Source organism: Cavia porcellus, unplaced genomic scaffold (genome assembly GCF_034190915.1).
Source record: "Cavia porcellus strain 051 isolate PalLab524CR breed Dunkin Hartley unplaced genomic scaffold, mCavPor4.1 scaffold_6, whole genome shotgun sequence".
NCBI classification, from domain to species: Eukaryota; Metazoa; Chordata; class Mammalia; order Rodentia; family Caviidae; genus Cavia; species Cavia porcellus.
Genome location: NW_026947489.1, coordinates 27930102 through 27955258, shown reverse-complemented (window position 1 = coordinate 27955258; position 25157 = coordinate 27930102). Strand labels below are relative to the sequence as shown.

At 39.9% G+C, this 25157-nt stretch overlaps 1 protein-coding gene across 9 annotated transcripts in view; it reads left to right on the top strand.

Moving 5' to 3' along the window:
• Stard9 (StAR related lipid transfer domain containing 9) overlaps positions 1–25157 on the top strand; it is a 113699-nt gene that overhangs the window by 21417 nt on the left and 67125 nt on the right. For 8 of the 9 annotated variants that reach the window (XR_010047771.1, XM_063249550.1, XM_063249549.1 and 5 more), the window contains 3 exons: positions 23234–23350; positions 24968–25000; positions 25085–25143. Coding sequence is in view for 8 of the 9 variants with exons in the window: in XM_063249547.1 (XP_063105617.1) it covers positions 23234–23350; positions 24968–25000; positions 25085–25143 (209 nt within the window). In the remaining variant the exon portion in view is untranslated. The remainder of the gene's footprint in view (positions 1–23233; positions 23351–24967; positions 25001–25084; positions 25144–25157) is intronic. The other variant, XM_023567531.2, reaches the window with a different exon arrangement.

Here is a 25157-nt window from a genome sequence, read left to right as displayed (position 1 = left end):
GGCTGGCCTTGAACTAGTGATATTCTTGTTTTATTTTTCTTGAGGGCTGGGATTAAAGATGTGTGCCTACCTGCTTGGTTGAGAATTCTTCTAAAATGGGAAAGCTTGTATGGATTTTTTGCCCTTGTGAGTCAAGGGTAATAGGAATTCCCTGGTCTTATCCGGACTCTTTCAGATCTAGGCTGAAGAGAGATTTTCTGCAGGGAAGGCATGCTCAATCATTTGCAGAACCAGGGTACCATAAGCATAAATGTAGAATTTTTTTCTTTTAAATACAGAGTTCTTGAGTTGTCTCTTGATTGTTTCTGTAGTGCTGAGAAATTTCTTTCTGTTACCTCTGTGCCCCTTATACTGTGGTTTAAATGGATAGTCAGATGATAAGTATAATGATGGCATTAATTGGTTTAATAGTCTTTGGGAGGAAGATCAATTTGTAAAATAATATAAACAAGAGAACAAAAAACAAAGAGTGTTCCTTTAAACCAAAGAACTGTATGTTCACAGTAGACATACATGCAAACATCAGATTTTGAGCAAGTCTAATCTCTCTCAAGAGTCCTTGTTTTTAAGATGTTCTAATGGGCTGGCAAATGCCATATCATCTCTCTGTGCCCTCCACTACTGGGAAGAGACCTGTTTTCCTAACTTTCTAGACCCTGGGCTTGGGATTACAGTAATTCATGTTTGCTTCTTTCAGAACCTGCACAGGAGTATCATGCAAATCTGTTCTTGTTTCAGAATGGTAGAAGTGTTATTACTTAACATTTAAAGCTCCTTCCTTGCTTCCTTCTTTCTTTTTTTTTTAAATTATCGAATATGGACTTTATATGCCATAAACATGAACTAAGATTGATAACTTTGCTTCCTTTTCTTTTTTTTTTTTTTTTATTACTGGGAATTTGACCTAGGACCTGTGCTTGCTAGGCAAGAGATACTCCTGAGTTACTTTCTTGCCCTTTTATTTACTTATATTTATTTTAAGACAAGGTTTGACTAAATTGCGAGACTGACCTGAAGTTTGGCAATCCTGCTGGCTTAACCCCCTGAATAGCCAGGTTTATAGGCAAGTACCACTGTGTCTGGCTCCCCAGTTTTGAACTTAAAATTGTAAAAGAGAGATTCCCTGGGGGTTCCTCTCAGGCTGAAGCAGTCAACTCAGACTCAAAGATCACTGTCAGTATGTAAGTAGTCCTTCCCCCATTTTGTGGTACTAAGAGGATCATATTTAGTGCCTTTGCACTGAGCTAGCTTCTTAGCTCTTTTTATTTTTATTTTTACTTTTGAGATAGGTTACTAAGTCACTGAGTTACCCATGCTGGGCTCAAAATTTTGATTCTTCTGCTTCACCCTCCCAGGGTGGTGCACTAGGATTATAGGTGTGCACCACCATGGCCAATTACACATAACCCTTTAAATAGCTAGTCCTTCACAGTGGAAGAGGCAGGCAGAAGAGTGCATTCAAACTTTCTTCTCTGTTGTTTTTTCCTTTGAGACAAGATCTCACTATGTTATTTAGGCAGGTTTTGAACTCACTGTGTAACTCTGGCTGGCATTGAACTTACTGTGATCCTCCTGCCTCAGCCTCCCAAATGCTGATATTACAGATACATGTCCCCCCACACTTGGCTTTTAATCTTTTCTTGCACCTCTTCCTAGAAGCAGGGGGTCATTTATTTGTCAGTTAAGTCTTTCTCTCTCATTAGGCAATTAGATGTAAGTACTTTCTAGGGATATTTGCTGCAGTGATATAGGAGGAAGGTTGATACATTCTCCATGCAGTTGACAGAGATAGTGGTTCTGTTGAGAAGAGATCTGAGGGGTGGAAACCCTTACTTACACTTTTTTTCTTGCTCTTTCTTCCTCATTAAACTAACCCCTAATTGTATGTGCAATGTAATGGTAATGTGCAAAGTAGAAACATGTAGTGGTCTCTGACTGTTGTTGCTTTTCCTTTTTTCCCACATCAGAGAAGCAACTTACTTGCTCTCTAAGCATCTGTTAACATTTGTGTGAGTGAGAGATTCAATTTCAGGGGTTGGTTTGGAGAAGTCATTTAATTTTGGAAAATGTTCTTAATAGTCAGCTCCCTGTAGTGGGAAGGGAAAAAAGAATATAGTACTTTTGAGCCAGGCATGGTGATGCATGCCCATAATCCCAGAATTCAGGAGGTTGAGACAGGAAGATTACTGTAAATTCAAGGCCAGCCTGGGCTACATAGTAAGTTCAAGGCCACCCTGAATTATATAGCTGGACCCTGTCTCAAAATAAAAACAAAAAGCAAAACAAAACAAAAAAAAATCAAGCAAACAAAAGACAAAACAAACTTTCAGAGACCCTACTCTGTTCCAGGTCCTGAGATGGGGTTTGACTTATACTATACATCATTTATTCTTTTTTTTTTTTTTTTTTGTCTTTTTCATTTTTATCGGTACCAAGGATCGAACTCACGACCGCCTGCTTGCAAGGCAGGTGCTTATGCCGCTGAGCTAAATTCCCAGCCCCCACATCATTTATTCTTCACAGCCGACTTGTGAGTGGGTCATTATCATCTGTTTTACAGATGTGGAAATGAAGTCTCAGAGAGTTTAGATGTCTAACCACTGCTAAGACATCTAAACTAAGAGGTAGAGACTGGATTTGAACTTGGGTCTGCTGCCTCCATACCCTTGCTTCCTCAACTACACACTACTGTTTGCTATACAAACTCACTCTTTTTTTCTTTTCACTATGTGCTTATATTTACAGTGTGATTTTAATTAGCTGACAATTAGGAAATATTGTAGCATTAAATCTTGCATTTACCTTAGGAAAGGACTGAAAGTCAGTAAGGAACAAGGAGTTTCCAGCTTCCAAATTAACTCCTCTCTGAGACGAAGCACACCTACTATTTTTAGTTTTGTGTCCAAAGCAAGTGCTGTCTGTGATGCAGTCAGTGAAATTTGTTTTAAATGTCCTGAGCTAGGCATGGGTGACACATGCCTATAATCCCAGCATTTGGCAGGCTGACGCAGGAGGATCCCTGTGATTTTGAGACCAGCCTGAGCTACATAGTGCGCTCAAGGCCAGCCTGAATTTCAAATTGAGACCCTGTCTCAAAGAAAAATTTTTGTGAACATTTTAGAACAGTTTATGTGCTTAGCGTATCATGCATTATTTCACTATTCTTCCCCTGGCTGGGAGTGGAGGTGCATCTCAGTGTAACCAGAGTTTGCCACGAAGTTGTTGGGGCTGTGCACTAACCCTGGATCTATTATGCTCCTTTTCCTTCCCTTCACAGCATAGCACTTCCTGGCACCTCTTCTGTGTGGGTTCTTCACCTGCAAGGCGTCTGTGAAGAAGGGAACCTAGCTTCGTAGTATAGGAACAAAAGAATGTGTTCATCATCATCTTCAAGCTGAATCCAGAAGCTACCTAATAGACATTTTTGAGCTGAATCAAATCCTATAATGCTTTCTAGGTTTATCTTAAATTCTGCCTTCTTTAATTTCAAAGTGCTTCTTTTGCAGCCAGAATGAACCTCTTCTAATTAGTGCTTTTCCAATAGTGCTTTTTCTACAGCAGAGAAGGTGAATCTTTTAGGCTTCTGTTAGCTTCATTGCAATCTGAGGCTTACTATCCAGTGCTGCTTCTTTTTTTTTTTTTTTTTGTCTTTTTCCTTTTTATCGGTACCGGGGATTGAACTCACGACTGCCTGCTTCCAAGGCAGGTGCTTATGCCGCTGAGCTAAATCCCCAGCCCCCAGTGCTGCTTCTTTGAAAATCAGTCCTAGCTAGATATAGTGGTGTACACAACTGTAATCTTAGTGCTCTGGGAGGCCAAGGCAGGAGGACTGCAAGTTTGCAGTAAGCCTGAGTAATTTAACAACTTGGTGGATCTGTCTCCAAAGAACACACAAGCAGACAAAAACCTGGGATGCAGCTCAATGTGAAGGCCCCAGTTCAGTCCACAATGCCCTGCCTCCACACCTACAGAAATCAGTTCCAAGTTCCTGAATGATCATCCAGGTTTGTGTCATATCTCTCAGTTGTTGAGCTGACAGCCCCCAATCCCTGCCATGGGTCTTTCTCCTGTGATCTTATTTTTTACTACCTGCATGCACTTTGAGAAACACCTTGTCCCGGGAATATTGGCTAATGCTGCAGTCAGGCTTTGCTTGCTTGGTTGAAATGTCTTGGATCAGGGGCTAAAGTGGAGCCTTGGGCCAGTGTGCTTAGAGAAGGTGTGATTCTGATATGCACCATTTCCCTGGAGCCTGCAGGATTGGAGGAGGCAAGTGCTGCTCAAGGGAAGAAGATAGTCTGCCAGTGGGATGCATGAGGTGCATGCTGCTGAGATCAACACAACAGGAATCTCTTTAATCAGGCGTTGGGTGGCTGAGAATGATAAGGACTTTATCTCAGCTGGGTGAACCACCTATGAAATCAGAAGTATTTTATGGGCTTGGCTTATTTGCTTCTTTAGTATGAAGATTGGTCTTGATTCAGGCATGATGGCACACACCTGAAATCCCAGCTACTTGGGAGGCTGAGGCAGGAGGATCACAAATTTGGGTCCAGCCTGGTTAATTCAGTGAGTCCTTGTTTCAGTGCAAACAATAAAAAGGTTGGGGATAAGCTCAGTATTTCCTGGATTCAATTCTTAGTATTGAAGAAGAAGAAGAAGAAAAAAACACCCAAGAGACCCATTCAGACTAAACAATATTAAAAACAGGAAACTTGCTCCTAGCAGCATGATTGCCAAAAAACTTTTTCCACACAGGCAGGAATGAGTGTTAAAAACAGAAACTCCATCTTCTAGGCTTGTTTTCTTAATATGAAAATATTAGCAACTGAAAAAACTTGAAGCTGTTTTGTCCTATTTGATTATTCGGTACCACCTGACTCATTACTAAAAAACAGCTCTCAAACACACTCAAAAATATGAAAACAGTGCTGTGTGAAAGGTACTGACCTGATGATTTTAATCTTGTCTGAAACTGAAATATGTGGATATTAATGCAGGCAGGACTTAGGGGAAACAGAACAGTCATTTTATTCAACATCTATCATGAGCATTCTGGATTGAGTCCATAGATTATGTATTCATTTATTCAGTCAGCATCACTGGGCACTGTGTGCCATGTGCACTATGCACTGGTGCCATGTGCTGACCTGAGATCTCTGAAAGTCCCTCCTCTGAAGCACCTCAGGGGTTCACTAGAGTTTGCTTGTGATAGCCCAGGACATCCCAAGGTAACACCAGTCTACTCCTGAGACTGCTCCTCTTTTTGATGATTTGCTGCTGAGGATTAGTGGGGGAGAAAAGGGATCATTTTGGAAGAAGGGAGTGGGGCAGAGGCTAAAAACTAGAGAGAAAAGAGCCAAACGTGGTATACATGCATGTTATCGCAGCATTCAGGAGGTTGAGGCGAGAGGATTGTCGTGAGTTCAAGTCCAACCTACACTACATAGTGAGTTCAAGGCCAACCTGCACTACACAGTGAAATTCTGTCTCAAAAAAACAAAACAACAACAACAAAAGCACAGCTAGGGAGGAAATGCACTTTCCTTCCTCAATGATGTCATTCTGCCTAAACAAATCTAGTGTTGAAGGTGAAGCCCTTAGAATATTGCAGAAACCCTGTCTGTAGACTGTATCAGGAACAAATCTAGTGTTGAAGGTGAAGGCTTCTGCAGCAGAAGATACTGTGTGGTCAGGAGATTTTTTTCCCCTCTGCAGTGCTGGGGATCAAATCCAGAGCTCTGCATAGTGTTAAAGTCCCTACTTGACTTGTTAATCTCTGAATATTAAGAGAGGACAAACGGCAAACAGCCCTGATAGCTTCTCTCTGCAACCTTCCCTTCTTTGTATGACTTTAGAAATTTTTATGTGGGCTTCTTGAACAATCTTTTTTCTTTCTTTCTTTTTTTGGTACCAGGGATTGAGCTCATGACCTTGTGCTTGCCAGGCAGGCGTTTAGGCCACTGAGCTAAATCCCTGGTCTACAACCTTTTTTCTAGACCCAAGGCTTGAGATGGTGCTCTTCTCTTTTATTTCTTTTTTTTTTAAATCGGTACCAGGGATCAAACTCACGACTGCCTGCTTGTAAGGCAGGCGCTTATGCCGCTGAGCTAAATCCCCAGCCCCTCACTTTTATTTCTATTTACATTGTACTTACTTATGCAGACTTTTCCCTCCTATGTTTTATTCACTATTAAGTGTTGGTCAATCTTGCTTTATCTATATTCCCATTCACTCTCTCATCCTGTATTGTTTTACTGCTATTTCTAGATGTCGCATCAATTCATCTATAAATATTTTAGTGTATAGATCTAAAAAATAAGTAATATTTTTTTTAAAAATCCACAAAATTATCACATCTAAGTAATGACAATAATTCATTGATGCAGAGAACTCAGTCCCTGTTTTGATGATTTTGCTCATTTTTGGTGTACTTGTATTTAGCAATAGGCCTGTGAAATTACTTTGTTTTGTTTTGAATCTCTAGTACCATATAGAGCTGTATATAGAGGCACACGTCTATAATCCCAGCACTTAGGAGATTGAGGCAGGAGGATCATTGCCAATTCAGTACCAGCCTGGGTTGCAAAGTAAGCTCAAGGGCAACCTGAACTGCCTGGTACAATCCTGTCTCAAAAAGACCAAAAGAAAAAAAAAAGCAAATTAATTAAGTGTGGGGCACACGGCTGTGAGCAAGCGGATCACCAAGAGTTCAAGGTCAGCCTGGCCAACATACTGAGTTCAAGATCAGTCTGAACTGACATGATGATTCTACTGCCTCAGCCTCTCAAGTGCTAACATTATAGATGCATGCCACCATGCCCTACTGATATTCTATTTTGATATTTCAATCTTTGATCTGTTTTGATTTTAACTTGGTGCATGGTTAGAGAGATGGATCTAGGTGCCATCTTTGCCACATGGATAAACAGTCTTCCTAGGACCACTATCTTTCCTCCAGTGAAAGTATTGTGCCCCTTTGTCATAGATAAGGTAGCTGAGTATTCCTGGATTTGTTTCTGTATTGTAGTCCATTGATCCAGTACCATGCTGCCTTTTTTTTTTGGTACTGGGGATCAAACTCATGACCTCGTTCTTGCCAGGCAAGCACTTATACCCCTGAGCTAAATTCCCAGCTTCCCCTCTCTTTTTAAGTCACTATAGCTTCATAGTATTACTTGAAGTCTGGGATTGGGATACCCTCTGCCTTCCCCTTGTTGTCCAGAGTCGTTTTTGCTTTTCTAGGTCCCTTCTGGCTCTGTATGAATATTAGGGATTCTTTTGTGAGAAATGCTACTGGCATTTTATTTGGGATTGCATTAAATTTGTATAACAGTTTTGGAAGTATGGCCATTTTAACTGTATTTTTCTGCCTATCTAAAAACGGAGTATCTTTCCATTTTCTGGTGTCTTTTTTTGATCTCCTTTTCAGAGTACTGTAGTTTTCATTGTACAGATTTTTTCATTTCCATGGTTAAGTTAATTCCTAAATATTTCAATTTACTTTATGCTATTGTGAAAGGCATTGTTTCCCTAATTTCTCTTTCAGTATATTATTGGTATATAGGAATAGTTTTGGTTTTTGGCTTTATATCTGCTGTGCTACTGAATTTGGTTATTAATTTTGAAAGTGTGTTGGTGGAATTTTTGGCATCTTCTTTCAGGAGCCTGGCCACGAGTCCTGGTAAGAGAACAATGAGAAAAATAAAAAACAGAGACAAAGTATCGTAAAACATCAATGGCTGGAAAGTCAGTGTCTCTGGATTGGTCTTCTACCACTCCCAAAGTAGCCACTATCTATTAGGTTTATTCAGTGATAGGCAGAGCTAGCAAAGATTACAGTTTGACAGAAGACTCAAACTCAAGAGGGCATAGATGATCATACACTAAGAAAGAGTTTTTCCTGGAGTATAATCCTGTTTGTGGGTATAGATGATCAAGAGGCTGTAGATGATCATATGGTAAGAAGAGTCAATGAGAAATCTCAAATAGGAGGTATTGATAATCCCAAGCCTCCATTTTATCATCTCTTAGGGAAGTATGCAAAATTAGCCATTGTGAATTAGTGGTCCCCAACAGTCCTCTTATGTAGAGGATCATGACATCTGTTAATATTAATTTAACATTTCTTTCCTGTCTTGCCTAATTGGCCTGGTTAATGTTTGAGAACTGTATTGAGTAGGAGTGGTAATAACAGACACACTTGTCTTGTTCCTGATTTCTTTGAACTTTTCTCCATTTAGGATGATATAGGTTGTTGGTTTGTGGTGCTTACTAGGATCTTAATGGGATTAGATTGGAAGTTTTCACTGTCCATCCAGCACTAGGCAAGTTTCCCACTATGGAGATGCATTTTACTTGTTTTGGTTTGTTTTTGTTGGGATAGGGACTTACAGTGTAGTTCAAACTCACCTTGAACTTGTGATGATTGTCCCGTCTCACCTTCCAACTGCTGGAATTAGAAGCATGTGCAACCTCCCCTGGCTGCAGATACATTTTAGTTTGTCCTTTAATAAGTGTTACATTTATAAAATATAATGAGAGTGCATTTCTTTAATAAATATATAAGTCATACAGAAATCTTCAAGATGGGGGGGGGGATTTAGCTCAGCGGCATAAGCGCCTGCCTTGCAAGCAGGCAGTCGTGAGTTCGATCCCTGGTATCGATAAAAAGGAAAAAGACAAAAAAAAAAAAAAAAAAAAAGAAATCTTCAAGATGAAGATAGTGAGGTTTTAGTATGTTTACTATTTATTGTCTCTTTTCAGTTTTTGTACTGATTATATTGAATAAATACTGTATTTAATAGTTGCATATAGGATTGTATTATTGTCATGCATTATTAGCTATTATCCACATCTAGAAAGCCAACAATCAAGCTTTCTGGGGAGCCTTGAATATATTTTGGAATAGATCCAAGTTTGATTGTATGCCTCTCCCAGGAATGGAAGGTAGTGTATAAAGGGGAACCAATAAGAAAAATTGGGCAGGCATGGAGGCACACTTGGTATAATCTCAAGTACTTGATATAACCACAGCATTTGATAGGCTGAGGCAAGAGAATCACAAATTCAAGATCAGCCAGGGCTACATAGTAAGAATCAGACTCATGGGGGAAAAGGAGGCTGGGCATGGTGGTGCATGGCTATAATCTCAGAATTTAGGAATCGAGGCAGGAGGATTATAGAGTTCAAGGACATCCTCAACTACATAGCAAGTTGAAGGCTGACTTGAATTACATAGCAAGATCCTATCTTAAAATACACACACACACACACACACACACACACACACACGAAAAGAAGGAATATAGAGTTAGAATTTTGTAAACTAAAGGTGTAGTGGTGGAGAAAGGAGAGGTAGGTGAGAGAAACGAAGGATGACTACTAATGGTTATGAAGATTTTTTTCTGGGGGGGGTATTGGGCATCAAACTGACACCCTTGCACTTGCCAGGCAGTTGTTTATGCCACTGAAGTGCATTCCTGGCCTGGTTATGGAGATTTTTGAGGGGTGATGAAAGTTGCTCAATGTGAAGGACCAACTGGATGACTCTTCTTGAAAGAAGACCATTTATCTGCATTTTGGCTGAACCTGGTCCTATTTCCATGCATTGATATATACAAAGTTGGCTAGGACTTTGCCTTATCCCCTCAATTGAATTTAAGCAATGCAGTTCTGTCTAGCTAAGGTGCTGATGTGTAGTGTTTGAAACAAGATGACAGATCAGGGTTACCCTGCCCCCATAGCTCCCAAAATATATGTGTGAGCTGGGGAGGGAGAACCACCCTTGAGATAAAAGGCTGTGACTTCCCAGGGCATAAAAGATTGCACATCAGATTACTCCTGCATATACTTCTGTCTGCATATTGCAGAGGTGATTTTAGGCCACCGCTAGCTCAGCTCATGGCACTCATGTACTTCCCACCACTCTCTCAGTCACTCATTCCTGAGCTGCCACTTTCGTGGAGTATTAATAAAAACTGGGTTTGACCCTGGCTTGAGGCCTTTGCTCCAGTTAATCATCACCCTAACTGGACTTAGAAACCCCCTTTGGCTTCCCACAACTATAAAAACATGCCTTGGTGTCTTTATTCTCATGTGGTGAGTTGCATGCAAAGTGGTAGATTGGAATTAACTCTCTGTATTCCAATAACTTTTCCATGAGATTACAAATATAAACTTCCTAGACTGTGATGAGGTCCAAGAAGAACACTTTGGAGTCCAAATTGAAACACATTTGTAACTATTGGAATATACATTTTATTTTTATTGTTTGTGGTATTGGGAATTGAACTCGGTGCTTCATGCATTGTAGGTATGTGCTCTGTCACTGAGCAGCATCTTTGTCCTTTTAAAATTTTGAGACAGGTCTCACTAAATTGCTCTGGTTGGCCCTGAATTTTTGATCCTCTTGCCTCAGCTTTTAGAGCAGCTGAAATTTCAGGTGTGGATCACTGCCCAACTCAGAATGTGCATATTAAAAGAGTGAATATAGTATGTGTGTTAAATCTCAATACAGCTTTTTTTTTTTTTTTTAATGAATCTTGTAAACTGAGCAGGGTTTTAAACAATCACTCATCATGAAGTATAGTTTTTGGTTAAGACTGCACTGTAGAACCAAACTGCCTGGATTTGAGTCCTATCTCTGACATTTACTAGCTGTGTGACTGGGCACTTTCTTGACCTTCCTGTGATTCAGGTGCCTAGTCTTCAAAATGAAGATGATAATTAGTAAGTGTTTGCTTCATGCGTTACTGTGAGAAGCACATGGCTTAATGTGTAAGTTGCTTTGAATGTTACCTGGTACATTGTAAATTCTGAGCAGATGTTCTCTTTGATACTTTAACACCTGTCATAACACTGTCGCTTCTTTCTTTGTGGCGGGGGGGCGGCAATACTGAATATTGAACCCAGGACTTTGGGGGAAGCTAGGTATGAATTACACCTTTTTTTTTTTTTTTTTGCTACTGGGAATCAAACTCAGGACTTCGTGCTTGCCCTTTAAAAATTTTTTTATTTTGAGGCAGGGCTCTCACTGAGTTGCTCAGATGGGCTCAAACTTGCAATCCTCTTGTCTCAGCCACCCAGAGTGCTGGGATTACAGGCAGATGCCATTATGCCCAGCCAGTAATGGCACTTATAAATTATTTTATTGTAAAGATTAAAAGATTGTTCATTTGTGCAGGACTATCTTTATGCAACACCTTAAGTTGAAGGAGGAAATGTTTATTTTGTCTCAGTTTGTAGAGGTTTCAGTACCTCCTTGGCTGGTTCCAAGGCAGAATGACACGGTAGAGAGGGATCACAAAGCAGGCAGGAGACAGCAACAGTAGCAAGTGACAGCAGGAGCCCTTTTTCTGTCACTTATATTCCATCCAGGCTATTTTCTCATAGGGTGTGTAGCACTCACGAGGGTGAAGTACCCTTAATCCTAGCATTGCATACCCTGCATCCAACCAGCTCCAAAAGCCCCACCTGTGATCAGATGAGGCTTTAGGGGGACATCCAGATACAAGCCATAATTCTTTCTTTTCTTTTTGGTCTGTTTTGAGGCAGGGTTTCATTGTATGGTTTAGGCTGGCCTTGAACTCATTTTGTAGCCTAGGCTGGCCTTGAACTCATGGTGATCCTCCTGCCTCAGCCTTCTGAATGCTGGGATTACAAGTGTGTGCCACCATGCCCAGATACAGTAATCTTTCATATGCCATATGAAATATGCTTTCCTCTTTGTGGGGTCCATAGAGTGAAGGCCTAGAAAGCCAGATCACATGACAAAAAAAAATTGGTCCATTTTGATCATGGAATCATTTGTTTGTTTTTCCAAAATGGGCTGTGGGAGTGGGGCATTGGTGGTGCATGCCTGTTACCTCAGTATTCTGAGAGGCTGAGGCTAGATGATTACAAGTTTGAACCTAGCTTTGGCAACTTAGTGACAACCTGTCTAAATTAAATAATAGTAAAAAAAAAAAAATAGTGCTGAGCCTGGTGGTTTGCCTCAGCAGCACAAGTGCCTGACTGGTAAATGCAAGGTCTTGAGTGCAATTTCTGGTACCAAAAAAAAAAAAAAAAAAAAGGAAAGAAAATAAGAAAAAAATAGCACTGATGTTGTAGTGTGAAGGAGCTGGGTTTAATTTTCCACTGTCTGATAGATAGATAGATAGATAGGACTGTGGGGATGGCAAGGGCTTGGTGTCTTCTGCACTCTATTCTTTCATGTCCTAGAGAATTCTTCCTAAGAAATGTCTTTCTTTAGGAAGGAGGGTGGCATTAAAGCTAGACATCTGTTTTCTTTGGATTGTTGCAATGTTCCAAGAATAGAACAGACACATATGGGACCTACCAGGTCACACATGCTGCTTGGGCAGTTTTCCATGAGAATATTTTTCAGGGGAACAACAACAACAACCAAAAATCCACTTTTAGAAATAGCCAATTCTGCAGTGCCCTTCCCATGAGGCAGTGTGTGTGGAAGAAGATCCAGTCCCACCCCCAGCTATACCCGTTAAGCAACCAGCTGATTCAGAGTTGATAGCAACTGAGGCACAAAAACCACTGAATGCTTATATTGTTTGACTGATTTTGCAGGTCCAAAGCTGATGATCTGAACATCTCATTTAGAGGGTACCAATATGCAATATAACAACTATGGGGGATTTTCTTCTGTTTTGTTTTTGAAATTCAATATTGTCCTCACTGTTTTGTTTTGCATTATTTAATGTTTTTCTTTGATTGGTTTTATTGTTTTTGTTGGATTATATTTGATGATATGGGCAGCAATTTTGAAGATAACAAGAGGCATTGTGGTGGCAATGGTTGATTTCCTATTATCCTGTTTTGAAATGCTGTATCATTTTCACTATTTTGTTTTGATTGTCTTTATTTTATTTTATTTGGTTTTATTCTCTTTAAAAAAGGAAAGAAATATATGCAATATAGCAACTATGAAGATTTTCTTCTTTTGAATTTTTTATTCAAAATAATGTATCCCATTGACTTAGAGTCTGTGGCAGTAAATAACTAATACTTTATTTTGAGCTATCATAGCTTTCTATGGTAGCCTATGCTGTTTCCCAGAGGAGAAAGAGGAGAAGGGGAAGTGAATGTAATCATTATGTACTTACTGCAGGCTAGGTGTGGTGGCACATGCCCATAATCCCAGCATTTGGGAGGCTGAGGCAGGAGAATCACTAGGAGTTCAAGACCAACCTGAACTGCATAGTGAAACCCTATCTCAAAAAGACAAAAAAGAAAGGAAGAATTACAAACATGTAAAAAATTTACTGCATTTCATTGGTCTCAGAAAAGGCAAGAGTAGTTCATATAGAGATGCAGTTTGGGTGAATCTAACTTAACAGATTCAAGAATAACACACACTTTTTGTTGTTTTGTTTTGTTTTGAGACAAGGTCTTGCTATATAGCTCACACTAACCTGGAACTTACTATGTATCCCAGGCTGGTGTTGAACTCATAATTTCCAATACTTGCAAACACCCAACATGTCCTTCAGTAAGTAACTGATGATAGCAGAATAAATCTGCTATAAACATCTATGTGCAGGTTTTTGTTTACACACACGTTTAATGCCTTGGGTAGATACCAAGGAGTAGAGTTACAGGAATCATATGAGAAGTGCTCTATTATATATAATCTAATACTTGCTCCTACATGTACTCTAGAATTTGATCCTGTAGCTTCAGATTGCCATTGAGTGATTTATTTTAGGCTTTGGGTTATATTTGGTGCTCACAATTTGGTTTTCATCTGCTATATTACTTTGCTGATGGGAGTGGAACTTGGTTTTATTTGGCCCCATGGCCTTCATATCTAAAGCACTGTTAAGGTTGATACATTGTGTCAACTGTCTTGATAACTTTTCTCTGTTGCTGAGACAAAATACCAAGCACCTAAAAGGAAGGAAGGAAAAGTTTATTTAGCTTACTCTTTGTGGAGGTGTTAGTCCATTATCAGCTGCTCCAAGGCAGTGTGGCATAGCACCAAGGCAACACTTCCCAGGCCGCAGCCAGAGCAAAAGTGGGTGGGGAGGGACAGCTACAGCACTTACAAAATCTCTATGCCCTCCTCTTATGCAGGATGAGGATGTTTACACAGTAAGGATCATTGTTCCCTGCTGGTCTCTTTGTTAAACTTCTAAACTTCTCAAGTTGACACAATATATCAACTATAACAGCAGGTTTTTCAGGAATTTATGATGAGCTAAGGCCCATAGTTCTTTGAGAATATATCTCCAGTTTCCACCAATCCCAAGTTTGCTTTGCCCTTTGGTATCTTTTACTTTTGAGAGAAAATGTTACCTTCAAAGATACTTTTAAAAAACATAGACTAGTAACATTGTTCTCACAAGTTTTTGGCTGCTCAGCTATGCATAGCATCAGTTGTGGAAAGAAATAACATTTATATTTAGGTGTGGCCTTGCCTTATTTTCACCTCTGTTCCTACCTCCTGCTGGGGCATTAGAAAAGTGGAATTCTGTGTAAGACTTTTTCAACTGGAAAGTGGATGGCAGCCAAGCAAGCGGTCTGATGTGGAGAAATGTACCCTCCTGCAAACTCAGGAAATTTTCCCCAGCCAGATGTCAGGAGGCAAATAACCTTGCCCAAATTTTAGCTTTGCTAATGTATAGTTAGTGATCAAAGAGAGTTGCAACAGCCATTGGAAAAGGAAGTGGGAAATGTTCAAGGCCCAAGTCATATGCTGCACCTGAGTTTTCTTGGCCCTGTGCTTAAGTATTGGAAGCATTAATAAACAAGCAAACAACTCACTGGCCAAGAAGCAGAGATAAAGCTGCTAAAACACAGAACACGTGATATAATCTTGACTTTGTATGCTATTCTTCTGTCCTTGTTGTCCCTGGTTTTGTATATGCCCTCACTTAAATTCATAATTTGTAATATTGGCACAAAATAATCATTTTACAGCTAGAGAAACCAAGACTTACAAAACTTAGATAACTTGCCAATCTTAGATATTTTCTCATTGCTGGGACAAAATCCCAACACCTACAAGATGGTTTATTTTAGCTCACAATTTGAAGAGGTTTCAGTATATAGTTGACTGGCTTCAAGGCAGGGCAGCATGGCAGAGGGGCATAACAGAGGGGAATCAGTTCATGGTATGGCAGACAGTAATTGGGGAGACTTCCTTCTTTCCTTTTGTATTCCATCTGTAAGTGCAAGCCTATTGGTTGGTGCCACCCATACTCAGGCTGGGTCATTCCTCTTAAGTCCATCACCAACTAGTGGCCTAATCTACTATCACATCCATGATCCACTTACTCCCAAAAGCTCCACTTATGAATGCATGAGACTTTCGGAAGATGTCTAGATTACAGCATTTCTTTTGTCCTCTAGTAGTTTTCATGTATCCCTCTATGCATTAGGCGTTTAGTCCAGATGGACTGAGAGTTGTTAAAGTCCTACCCATTTCAGCAATGCTGAAAAAGTTCACATCCAAATTTCCTCTGAGATTTAAGGTAACCTCTTACAGGTGAGCCCCTGTACAAATTGAAAGGTTAAACATTTCCAACACACAGTGGCACAAGGTAAACATTCCCATTCCGAAAAGTACTAATAGGGGTAGAGAAAGGAATAGGACCAAAGAAAGAGCAAAATCCAGTGGGGCAAGATTTTGTGGTCATCGTTTGTTTTTTGAACCAGTGTCTTGCCATGTAGCTCAGGCTGGTCTTGAATTTGCTACATAGTCCAGGCTGACCTCAAACTTGTGGTGATCCTTCTACCTCAACGCCTCGAGTACTGGGGTTACAGGTATGTGCCTGGTATGCCTGGCTCCGTGGGGCAAATGTTAAACCATGTGGTTCTGTGTCCAGTATTTGGGGCAACCTCTGGTGAGCTGTGAATCCCAAAGGTTTTGGATAGCCCTGCCCCTAAAACCACTGCCAATGGTTTTATCTTTCATGGCTTGTCTCTTGGGTTGGCTTTGCTTATTCTTTGCATCTTTTCCTCAGATGATCCATGTTTCTGGCTTCTCCAACCTTTGGGACCTCCCATGAAACTAAAGCTTCACACTCACAGCTTTACACACTGTCCTTTCAGGCACACTGTGAGGCCTCCCAAGCTTTCTTCTGAAGTCTGAGGGGAAGCTTTTCTGACCCCACAATTTCTGTATTCTGCATGTCCCTAAAAGGAGCACCATGTGGATGATGTCAAGGTCTGCCATCACAAGCAGTAGTGAAGCTTTCTTCTTTTTTGGTTGTAGGTAGTGGATTGCAGAGTGCTGTGGACATAAGTCCGAGCAACAAATTTCCTAGGCTATTACCATTCTGGAACATAGTGCTTTGGGGCTCTTTCCTCAAAGCAAAGTCTTCCACCTTTGCAATTTTGAGGCTGCAGATAGTGGAGTCCAGCTGGTTCTTACGGTACCTCCAGGATATCTTTTCTAATCTCTGTAGCAACCAAATTTCATGGCTTGTCTCTTAGGTTGCATCTGTTCTTTGCAGGCCCCAACTTTCTCATAGCTTCCTTTCTAACCAAACTCAAAACTTTTAAAATCATTCTGCTGGATTGTTTGCTTGTGATTCCCAACACAGATCTTTGTAAAAGCCCCCAACAGTGGCCATGCCCCTGCCTCCAAATTAGACTGGCTTGAAATTTCTTCTACCAGCTTAATTAGTCCACTGCTTTTAATAGCAGTCTCCCCAAAAGTCTCAGGGCGTAAACAGAATGCAGACAAATTTTCTGCTAAAGCATGACACACATAGCCTAGAGTCTATCTGCCAGTGCAGTCCTTGTTCCCAACTGAAACCTCCTGAGACTGACTTTACCTCATGCATTTCTGTCAGCATTCTGGTGTTCTGAGCTCTGATCAGAATCTTGCATCAAGATTGGCTGACAAAAAAAAAAAAAAAAAAAAAAGATTGGCTCACAGTATTCTAGGGTCTGTTTCTTAAATTAGCATCTCCACAGTTAGCAAAATCTATCTTAGTTACTTTTTTGTTGCTGGGATAAAATACCTGATACCACAAGATAAAGGAGAAAAGGCAGAGGAGAAATCATTAATGGTCTGGCAGGCAGGAAGCAGGGCCTTCCTTCCCTTTTTTGTTCCCATCTAGGCTGCAAGCCTACTGATTGGTCCCTGCCATACCCAGAACTATGGGAAACCATCAGTAGGCTAATCTGGTATCACACACCCATGATTCAGTCACTATCAAAAGCTCTATATATGGGCACATGAGGCTATGGGGGGAACATCTAGATGTAAGCCATAACATTGCCCAAGATCACAGAGCCTAGATCACACAGTCTTAGAACCAGACTACAATTTGTATCCACAACAGGTAATTTACAGAATTGAAAGGAAAGTTGAGAAATGAGCAGTAAAGCATGAGAATCCAGGCAGCAGGGAGCCCAGCAGAACCATAGCACAGATGGTTTGACTTGAGAACCAGACTTGATGCTACTACCACTTTTGGATTCTTAGAGAATCTATCAACTGTTGCTTTATTTTTGTGTCTTTCAAAGTTCAGTTGATGTTATATAGATTCAGTGCAATCACAATCAAAATTCTGGTACCATATCTCACAGAATTAGAGAAGACAGTCATAAAATTCATCTGGAATCAGAAGAGACCTAGAATAGTAAAAGCAAAGCAGGTAATCCCTGACTTGAAATTATACCATAAAGTTACTGTGATAAAACAGCATGGTACTGGCAAAAAACATACTTGAAACTCAGTAGAATAGATCAGAAGATGCAGAAACAACTCCAGACACACTAAGCCACATTATCTTTGACAAAGGTGCCAGACACATTCACTGAAAGAAAGATAACCTCTTTAATAAATGTTCTTGGAAAAACTGGCTCTACACATGCCAAAAATTAAAGTGGGACCCATATTTTTCACCATGCACTATGCTAAAATTGGGATGGATCAAAGATCTTAATGTTAAAACAGAAACATTAAATCTGATACAAGATAGAGTTAGGTAAAACTCTTGAAAACACACACACACACACACACACACACACACACACACACTCTAAGAAGAGACTGTGAGCAAAACTCTAACTGCACAGGAACTATCACAAATAATCAACAACTAGGATCCCATCCTATTGAAAAGCTTTTGCACAGCAAGAGAAACCACCAACAGAGTGAAGGGATAACCCACAATGCTGGAGAATTTTGTAGCTCAGACAAAGGATTACTAATGAGGACATAAAGAACTCAAAAAACTCAGTCCTCTTAGATTTAAAGACCCAGTCCAAAAATGGGCATCTGAGATGAATATACACTTCTAAGATGAAGAAATATAAACAGCAAATAACTATGTGGAAAAGTGTTCAACATCATTGGTCATTCGAGAGATGCAAATTAAAACAACAATGAGAGCAGCTTGACTGATCCCCGTGCCGCTGTGCCAGAGGCTGGAGGAGCGGAGCGTCTCACCACCCACCCGCTGCCCCTGCCCCTGTCCCCGCCACTGCAGCCACCACCGATCAGGAAGGGAGGCAGCGCAAAGTCTGCTGCAGCCGCTGCCATTGCTGCTGCCACCACCGCTGCCGCCCAGAGGGGAGGCAGCGCAAAGTAATACAGTGCAGGCCACAGCAGCTTGACTGATCCGGAGGAGAGGGGCCAGCATATGCTGTCCCTGTCTGCAACTCACTAGCACACGGCAGTGTGAAGGGTCATCTAGCCAGTGCACTTCAGAAGAACTGCAACCAACAAAGAAAGAAACTGGGGCCTCCTGGAAGAAGCAAAAACGATGGGCAGAGGAAGCAACAACAAAAAGTTCCCAGGTCCCAGCCCTGAGAACATGGACCCAGGACAGGTAAATACAAAGAAGAATGAGAACAGCAAACATGCAATACCAGACACAGTGCCAGTGGACATAAAGAGATATATTTGGGACCTCATAGTTGAGTTCAAAAGTGCAATATTTAGCCAAGTAAAGCAAGATACAAGAAGATTAATAAAAGAGATACTAAGCGCACCCCTCAAGCAGATGCAGATGGAAGAAGGGAGGAACTCAAAGAAGAGAACCATTTGATGAAGACTATAAAAAAAATAGAATACATGAAGCAGATTCAAAGAGATCACCAGGAAATTAAAAACTTTATGGAAAGATGGCACATTAGCTTGAAAGAAACTAACGATAGATTATCTAAACTGGAGGGCAATTTTGTAATGTGGGAGTATGAAAGGGAAAACTTTTTAAAATAACAAGGAAACAAGCAGTAACAATACAAAGGCTAGAAGATGACAAAAGGATCTATAACCTCAGAATAAAGAATGTGAACGAAGGGGGCTGGGGATTTAGCTCAGTGGCATAAGCGCCTGCCTTGAAGCAGGCAGTTGTGAGTTCGATCCCTGGTACTGATAAAAAGGAAAAAGATAAAAAAAAAAAAAAAAAAAAAAAAAAAAGAATGTGAATGAAGAAGCTGGGGTACAAACAAAGGAACTACAAAGGTTTTTCACAGAAATAATTAAGGAAAACTTCCCAAACATAGGAAAAGGAAATGATATTCTGATGTATGAGTCATACAGAACTCCAGCCACTTACAACCAAAACAGAGCTACACCCAGGCATATAATAATCAAGATTCCAGAAATTTAATATAAAAACAGAATATTAAAAGCTGTTAGAGACAAGAAACAGGAGCTGGGGATTTAGCTCAGCGGCATAAGCACCTGCCTTGCAAGGAGGCGGTCATGAGTTCCATCCCTGGTACTGATAAAAAAAAAAAAAAGAGAGAGAGACAAGAAACAGATAACCTATAGAGGAAGGCCCATCAGAATAACAGCAGACTTCTTGACACAAACCCTCAAGTCAAGAAGAGCCTGTAGCGAAATATTCCAAGCCCTGAAAAAAAAATAACCTCCATCCCAGATTGATATACCCTACTAAACTATCTCTAGAAATTAATGGAGAAACAAGATGCTTCCAAGACAAAGAGGAACTTGGGAAATTCGCAGCTACCAATCCAACTCTACAGAGAATACTGCAGCACGTTCTAGAGAGAGAGATAAGTACTAGGATTCCAGGAACAGTGGTAGAGAGGCCTCAATGCATGGAGCAGAAAACAGAATGAAAAAGATAAGCAGACAACTGATGGCAAAAAAAGAGCATAACAGAAATGAGGCAGAGAAGATTTTATTCAAAACTGATATGATTGATAGTATCAAGTTTGAGAGTGGGTAACTACATTGAAGATGACAAGACTCTTTGATACACATTCTGGTTTGATAACTGCTGGTTTTTGAAGTTCTATACTATATACAAAGTTGTGTTTTTATTAATACTGTTATGCACTGATATATTCAGTTATACTATGTCTGATGATATAGCCAATTCTGTTGGAGATAATAAGAGACAAGACAGGAACCATGGTAGAACTCTTTGTACAACGGTCTTATATGTTTATTTTGTTTCATGTGTTTATAGGAATATGTTTTGTTTTGCCTTGCTTTGTTTTGTTTCTCCCTCTAATATAGAAAAGATAGAAATACATGTTAAGACTCATGCATGTGTAGAACCTATAAACAGTTTATGAGAACTGATCTTATGACACATGATGAAATGAGGAGATACTTTGGAGAAAAAGAGACACTAAAATATCCAGTGCTGATCCTGGAGTGTCATAATGTGAAACCCAGCAATAGTATTATTCTTTGTTCAGATTGATATTAGCCTGCTTGGGTTTATTCAATCTCAACATAATTGAAGATATGGATAACTGCATGTATGTTTAAGTGTATAGGATTGATAACCATATTTCTCAGTTTTTGTTGGATAATTGAACAGAACTGGTTGCAGTCTTACTGTTTGAATCCCCACTTTATATGCTCCATGTTAATATCTTGAATAACTATTTGTAAGAAGACAATCTATAATCATCAACTAGTGATTTCTTACTGTTTATTTTTTGTTTGAAAGTATGTATTATTTCTACCCATTTTGTGTTTTGTTTAGTCTTTCTTTAAATTAAATAAAAAAAAAGACACTAAAGTACCCAGTGCTGATCACAGAGTGTCATGATGTGAAATCCAGCAATACTATTATTCTTTGTTCAGAATGTTTAACCTGCTTTAATTTGTTTAATCTCAACATAAATGAAGATATGGATAACTGCATGTATGTTTAATTGTATAGGATTGACAACCATGTTACTAAGTTTTTGTTGGACAGTTAAACAGAACTGTTTGCAGTCTCACTGTTTGAATTCCCACTTTACATGTTCCATTTTTGTACCTTGAACCGCTGTTTGTAAAACGACATTATGTGAACATCAACTAGTGATTTCTGTTTATTTTTTTCTCTGAACATATGTATTATTCCTATTTTCTGTTTTGTTTAGTCTTTCTTTAAATAAAAATTTTAAAAAATCAAACAACAATGAGACTCTGCCTCACCCTAGAAAGAGTGACCATTATCAAGAAATCAATAAATGCTAGAGGGGCTGTGAGGAAAAAGAAACCCCTCTCCACTGTTAGTGGGAGTGTAGACTGGTGCAACCACTGTAGAAATCAGTGTGGAGATTCCCCAAAAACCTAGGACTAGAGTACCATTCATCCTAGCTATTTCCCTTCTAGATATCTTCCAAAAAGAATTAAAAACCTCACACCACAGCGATATATGTGCCCCATATTCATAGCAGCACAATTTGTAATTGCTAGGTCTTGGAAGCAACCTAAATGCCCATAAACTGAGAAATGAATTAAAAAGATGTGGTACTTTTATATAATGGAGTACTACTCAGCCATAAGGAAGGATAAACTGTTGACTTTTATAGGTCAATGAATATAACTTGAGAGCATACTCATAAGAGATAAATCACACTTGTAAACATTTTATTGTCTTGCTAGTGTGAAAGGCTGAAAGAACTAGTTATACTTTTGATTTCTCTTGAGTTCTTTGAAGAGAAAGATTTGTGCTGGTATTGTTTAGATAACTGAATGCAGATGTGCTGTGGGTGAATGATTTGGGAATGATAGTGGGCAATGTATGTACCATTGTTGCCTCCAAAGTGTTTTGAAATTTTTTCTCTTTAAAATCAGATGGGTTTGAAAAAATAAATGAATTCAGTTTTAACTGATAAAAAATAAAAACCACAAAGTTCAGTTGATTAGGGGTGTAGCTCAGTGGTAGTGTGCTTGCCTAGCATGCACAAGGCCCTGAGTTCAATCCCTAGTACTACAGGAAAAAGAAAAATAAAAATCAAGTGGGAGCATTTGTGTATTCAATGGGCCTTATTTTGTGTGTCAGGGTTCTAGCTGCTAAGTGAAGAGGAGAATATGGCCTGCATGGTTTCTATATTTTGCCACTGAGACTGATACAGATTCCTCCTATGTGGGAAGAGTATTCAGGTGCTGGACAACACTGATACAAAGGGCAACTGTCTACGGCTCCAGCCATGCACATGTATAGATGTTGATGTGCATTTTGCTGCAGACTGGTTAAGCTGGGGAGCTGTGCTTTCCTTAGAAGCTGTCTGGTTTTTCCTGAAATCAAGATCTGCTTATCAGAGTTAAACAGGACTTTTAGGCCATACTCAAAATACAGGAGTTTTCACGCAAGGACTCCCCCCCCCCCCCCCGACAAAAACTGACTACCACAGAGGTAAGTGATCAGCAGAACCAACCAGATGTTAGGCAGAATCTGAAGAGAGAACATACAGACAATGGCCTGCGGTGAAAGCCCTTTCCAATTCTTGGTTAATTGATCCTCAGTGTGATATTTTTAGACCTTGAATTTGCATGTTACCAAGCAGTATTTTATGGCAGCTTTATCCAGTTAACCATATTAAAACATTTTCTTCTCGTGTGAGAGAGAAAAAATATTTTCTTCATGTCTTTGTCCTTTTCCCAGACTCTGCCTTAAGACTAGAGATCGTATAGTTTTTATATCTTTAATACCTAGTATCATGCATGGCATAGAATGGGCTCTTTAAAAAAAATACTTGAATGATTGACTAAACTTTCCTCAGTCATCTTTTTCTTTGTTTTTTTTTTAAATTGGTACTGGGGATCGAACTCATAACCACGCATGCGTTTGCAAGGCTGGCGCTTATGCTGCTGAGCTAAATCCCCAGCCCCAGTCATCTTTGTCTAAAATTGAATTTGTTCTTATGAAATAATGGGAATTTATAGTATGTATGTTTGAAATATTTTATAGTTTTTATATTTAAAAAATTCAAAAAAAATTCTAAATTTTCGTGGGAGGAACCATTGACATTCTCTCTGCTTTTGTTGTCACAGGTGTTCCAGGATTTGGGGACTGAAGTATTATCTGGTGCTGCTGAGGGCTATAACATCTGCCTTTTTGCCTATGGACAGACAGGCTCTGGGAAGACGTATACAATGTTGGGGACTCCAGTGAGTCTTTGTACTGTCATGAGCTACCTCCGAATATCACAGCAAAACTGCATCTTGTATGTCCTTGCCAGTGTGACAACATGATTTCCATAGTCAAACTTTAACAAGATTTACTCGAGCCCTCTTCTGTACTTAAAATGAGCTTTTCACTTCTGTAATTGCAAGGTAAACTTTGAATAATTCCTCTTTCTTAGACTACAAAGAACCTTAGAATTTCATAGATCTTTTTGACAAAGGAGTCCTTGTCCAGCTGACTGAGTTTGTTATATTATTTCCTAGCTGATCACTTGAAGTTTCTTAACATCTTTGTTCTGGGTAGACCTGAACTGAATCCTTAGTGCTGACTGGGTCTGGACATAGAGGAAATTATTTAGCCCAGTGCAAAGGCTACATGTGTGAGATCTGTATGTAAGAAGGAAACAGGGCCTGCTTTGAAAGCAGGCAGTCGTGAGTTTGATCCCTGGTACCGATAAAAACGAAAAAGACAAAAAAAAAAAAAAAAGGAAACAGGGCTGGAACTGTCAAAAGTAAGCAGGATTTGGTGAAAGCCTTCTTTATCACTGAAAATTAGGAGGGAAGCATTCTGTAAGAATACTTCTTGTTGAACTGGGTTATCTGGCCCCTGCCTGTAATCTCAGCACTTGGGAGGCGTAGTTGGAGACCAGCTCAAGTACGTAGGCGAGTTCAAGGCTAGCCTGTACCACATAGCAAAAAACAGGCAAACAAATGAAAAACACCAAAAACAAACAAAACTCCCCAACTTCTTGTTTTAGCTTCAGAAATATCCTAGAGAGGTGAACTTGTATAATGGGTAGCAAATGATACTATCCAGTGATGTTCTCTAGGACACTGTTCATCCTGAAAGATTATTCCACTGTCTGGGACCCCCATTCGTTGCTTGCTTTGTGCCTGTTTAGTGTGGTTTTGTATACTTGAAATTCAAATAATAAATTGTTTCTTAAGCCAAGGAGCATAAAGCACTTAAACTGGATCTAAGATGGAGAAAGAAGCCACTTCTCTCTAGCTATATATTTTATAGCTCCTATGTCCTCTAATCCTGTAGTGTTTAGGGATAAGAAGTAGGTATCTTGAGAACACAGTAGTAAAATGGGTTTATTTAAGAAGGATGTCACCTTTATTGCATAAGGACACATGTCTGGGTTGGCTAGCTTTTCCACCCTCTGCGCTTGGGCGATAGTTTTCTTCTCATCAGTGCTTTGCTCTTGCAAGTGACTCTTAACTGGTTTGGGTTTTTTTGTTTGTGTGTTTGGTTGCTGTTTTTTTTCCTATTTGAGACAGGTTGTTGCTATGTAGTACAGACTGGCCTTGAGCTCACTATTTAGCTCAGGCTTACCTTGAACTCTCAGTGATCCTCCTGCTTTAGCCTCCCCAGTGTTGGGATTATTGGGGTGTGCCATCACACCTGGTTTCACAAGTGTCTCCTAATAATGTGGCCACCCAAACCTTCATATACTTTAGTCAAACAGCCTGATGTAGAAAGGCTAGTGGTAAAGAACCACAGGCCCATCCTTCATCCTGAGGGGGTTTCCAGGATGTTGGTGGTGAGGGACCACTGCTCGGAGTAAACAATAATACTTTCTTTCTTCTGTTCTCCAGGCCTCTGTTGGGCTGACACCTCGGATATGTGAGGTATAGACTCTTGACTGGATTCTCTAAAGTAGGTCTCCTTTCTCCACTCCTTTCGGTGAGATTGCTCTCCTTTGGTCTGTGCAGGGTCTCTTCAGAAAGGAAGACTGTGCCTCACTGTGTTCCTCCTGTAGGATAAAAGTGAGGTAAGAGCCCATCA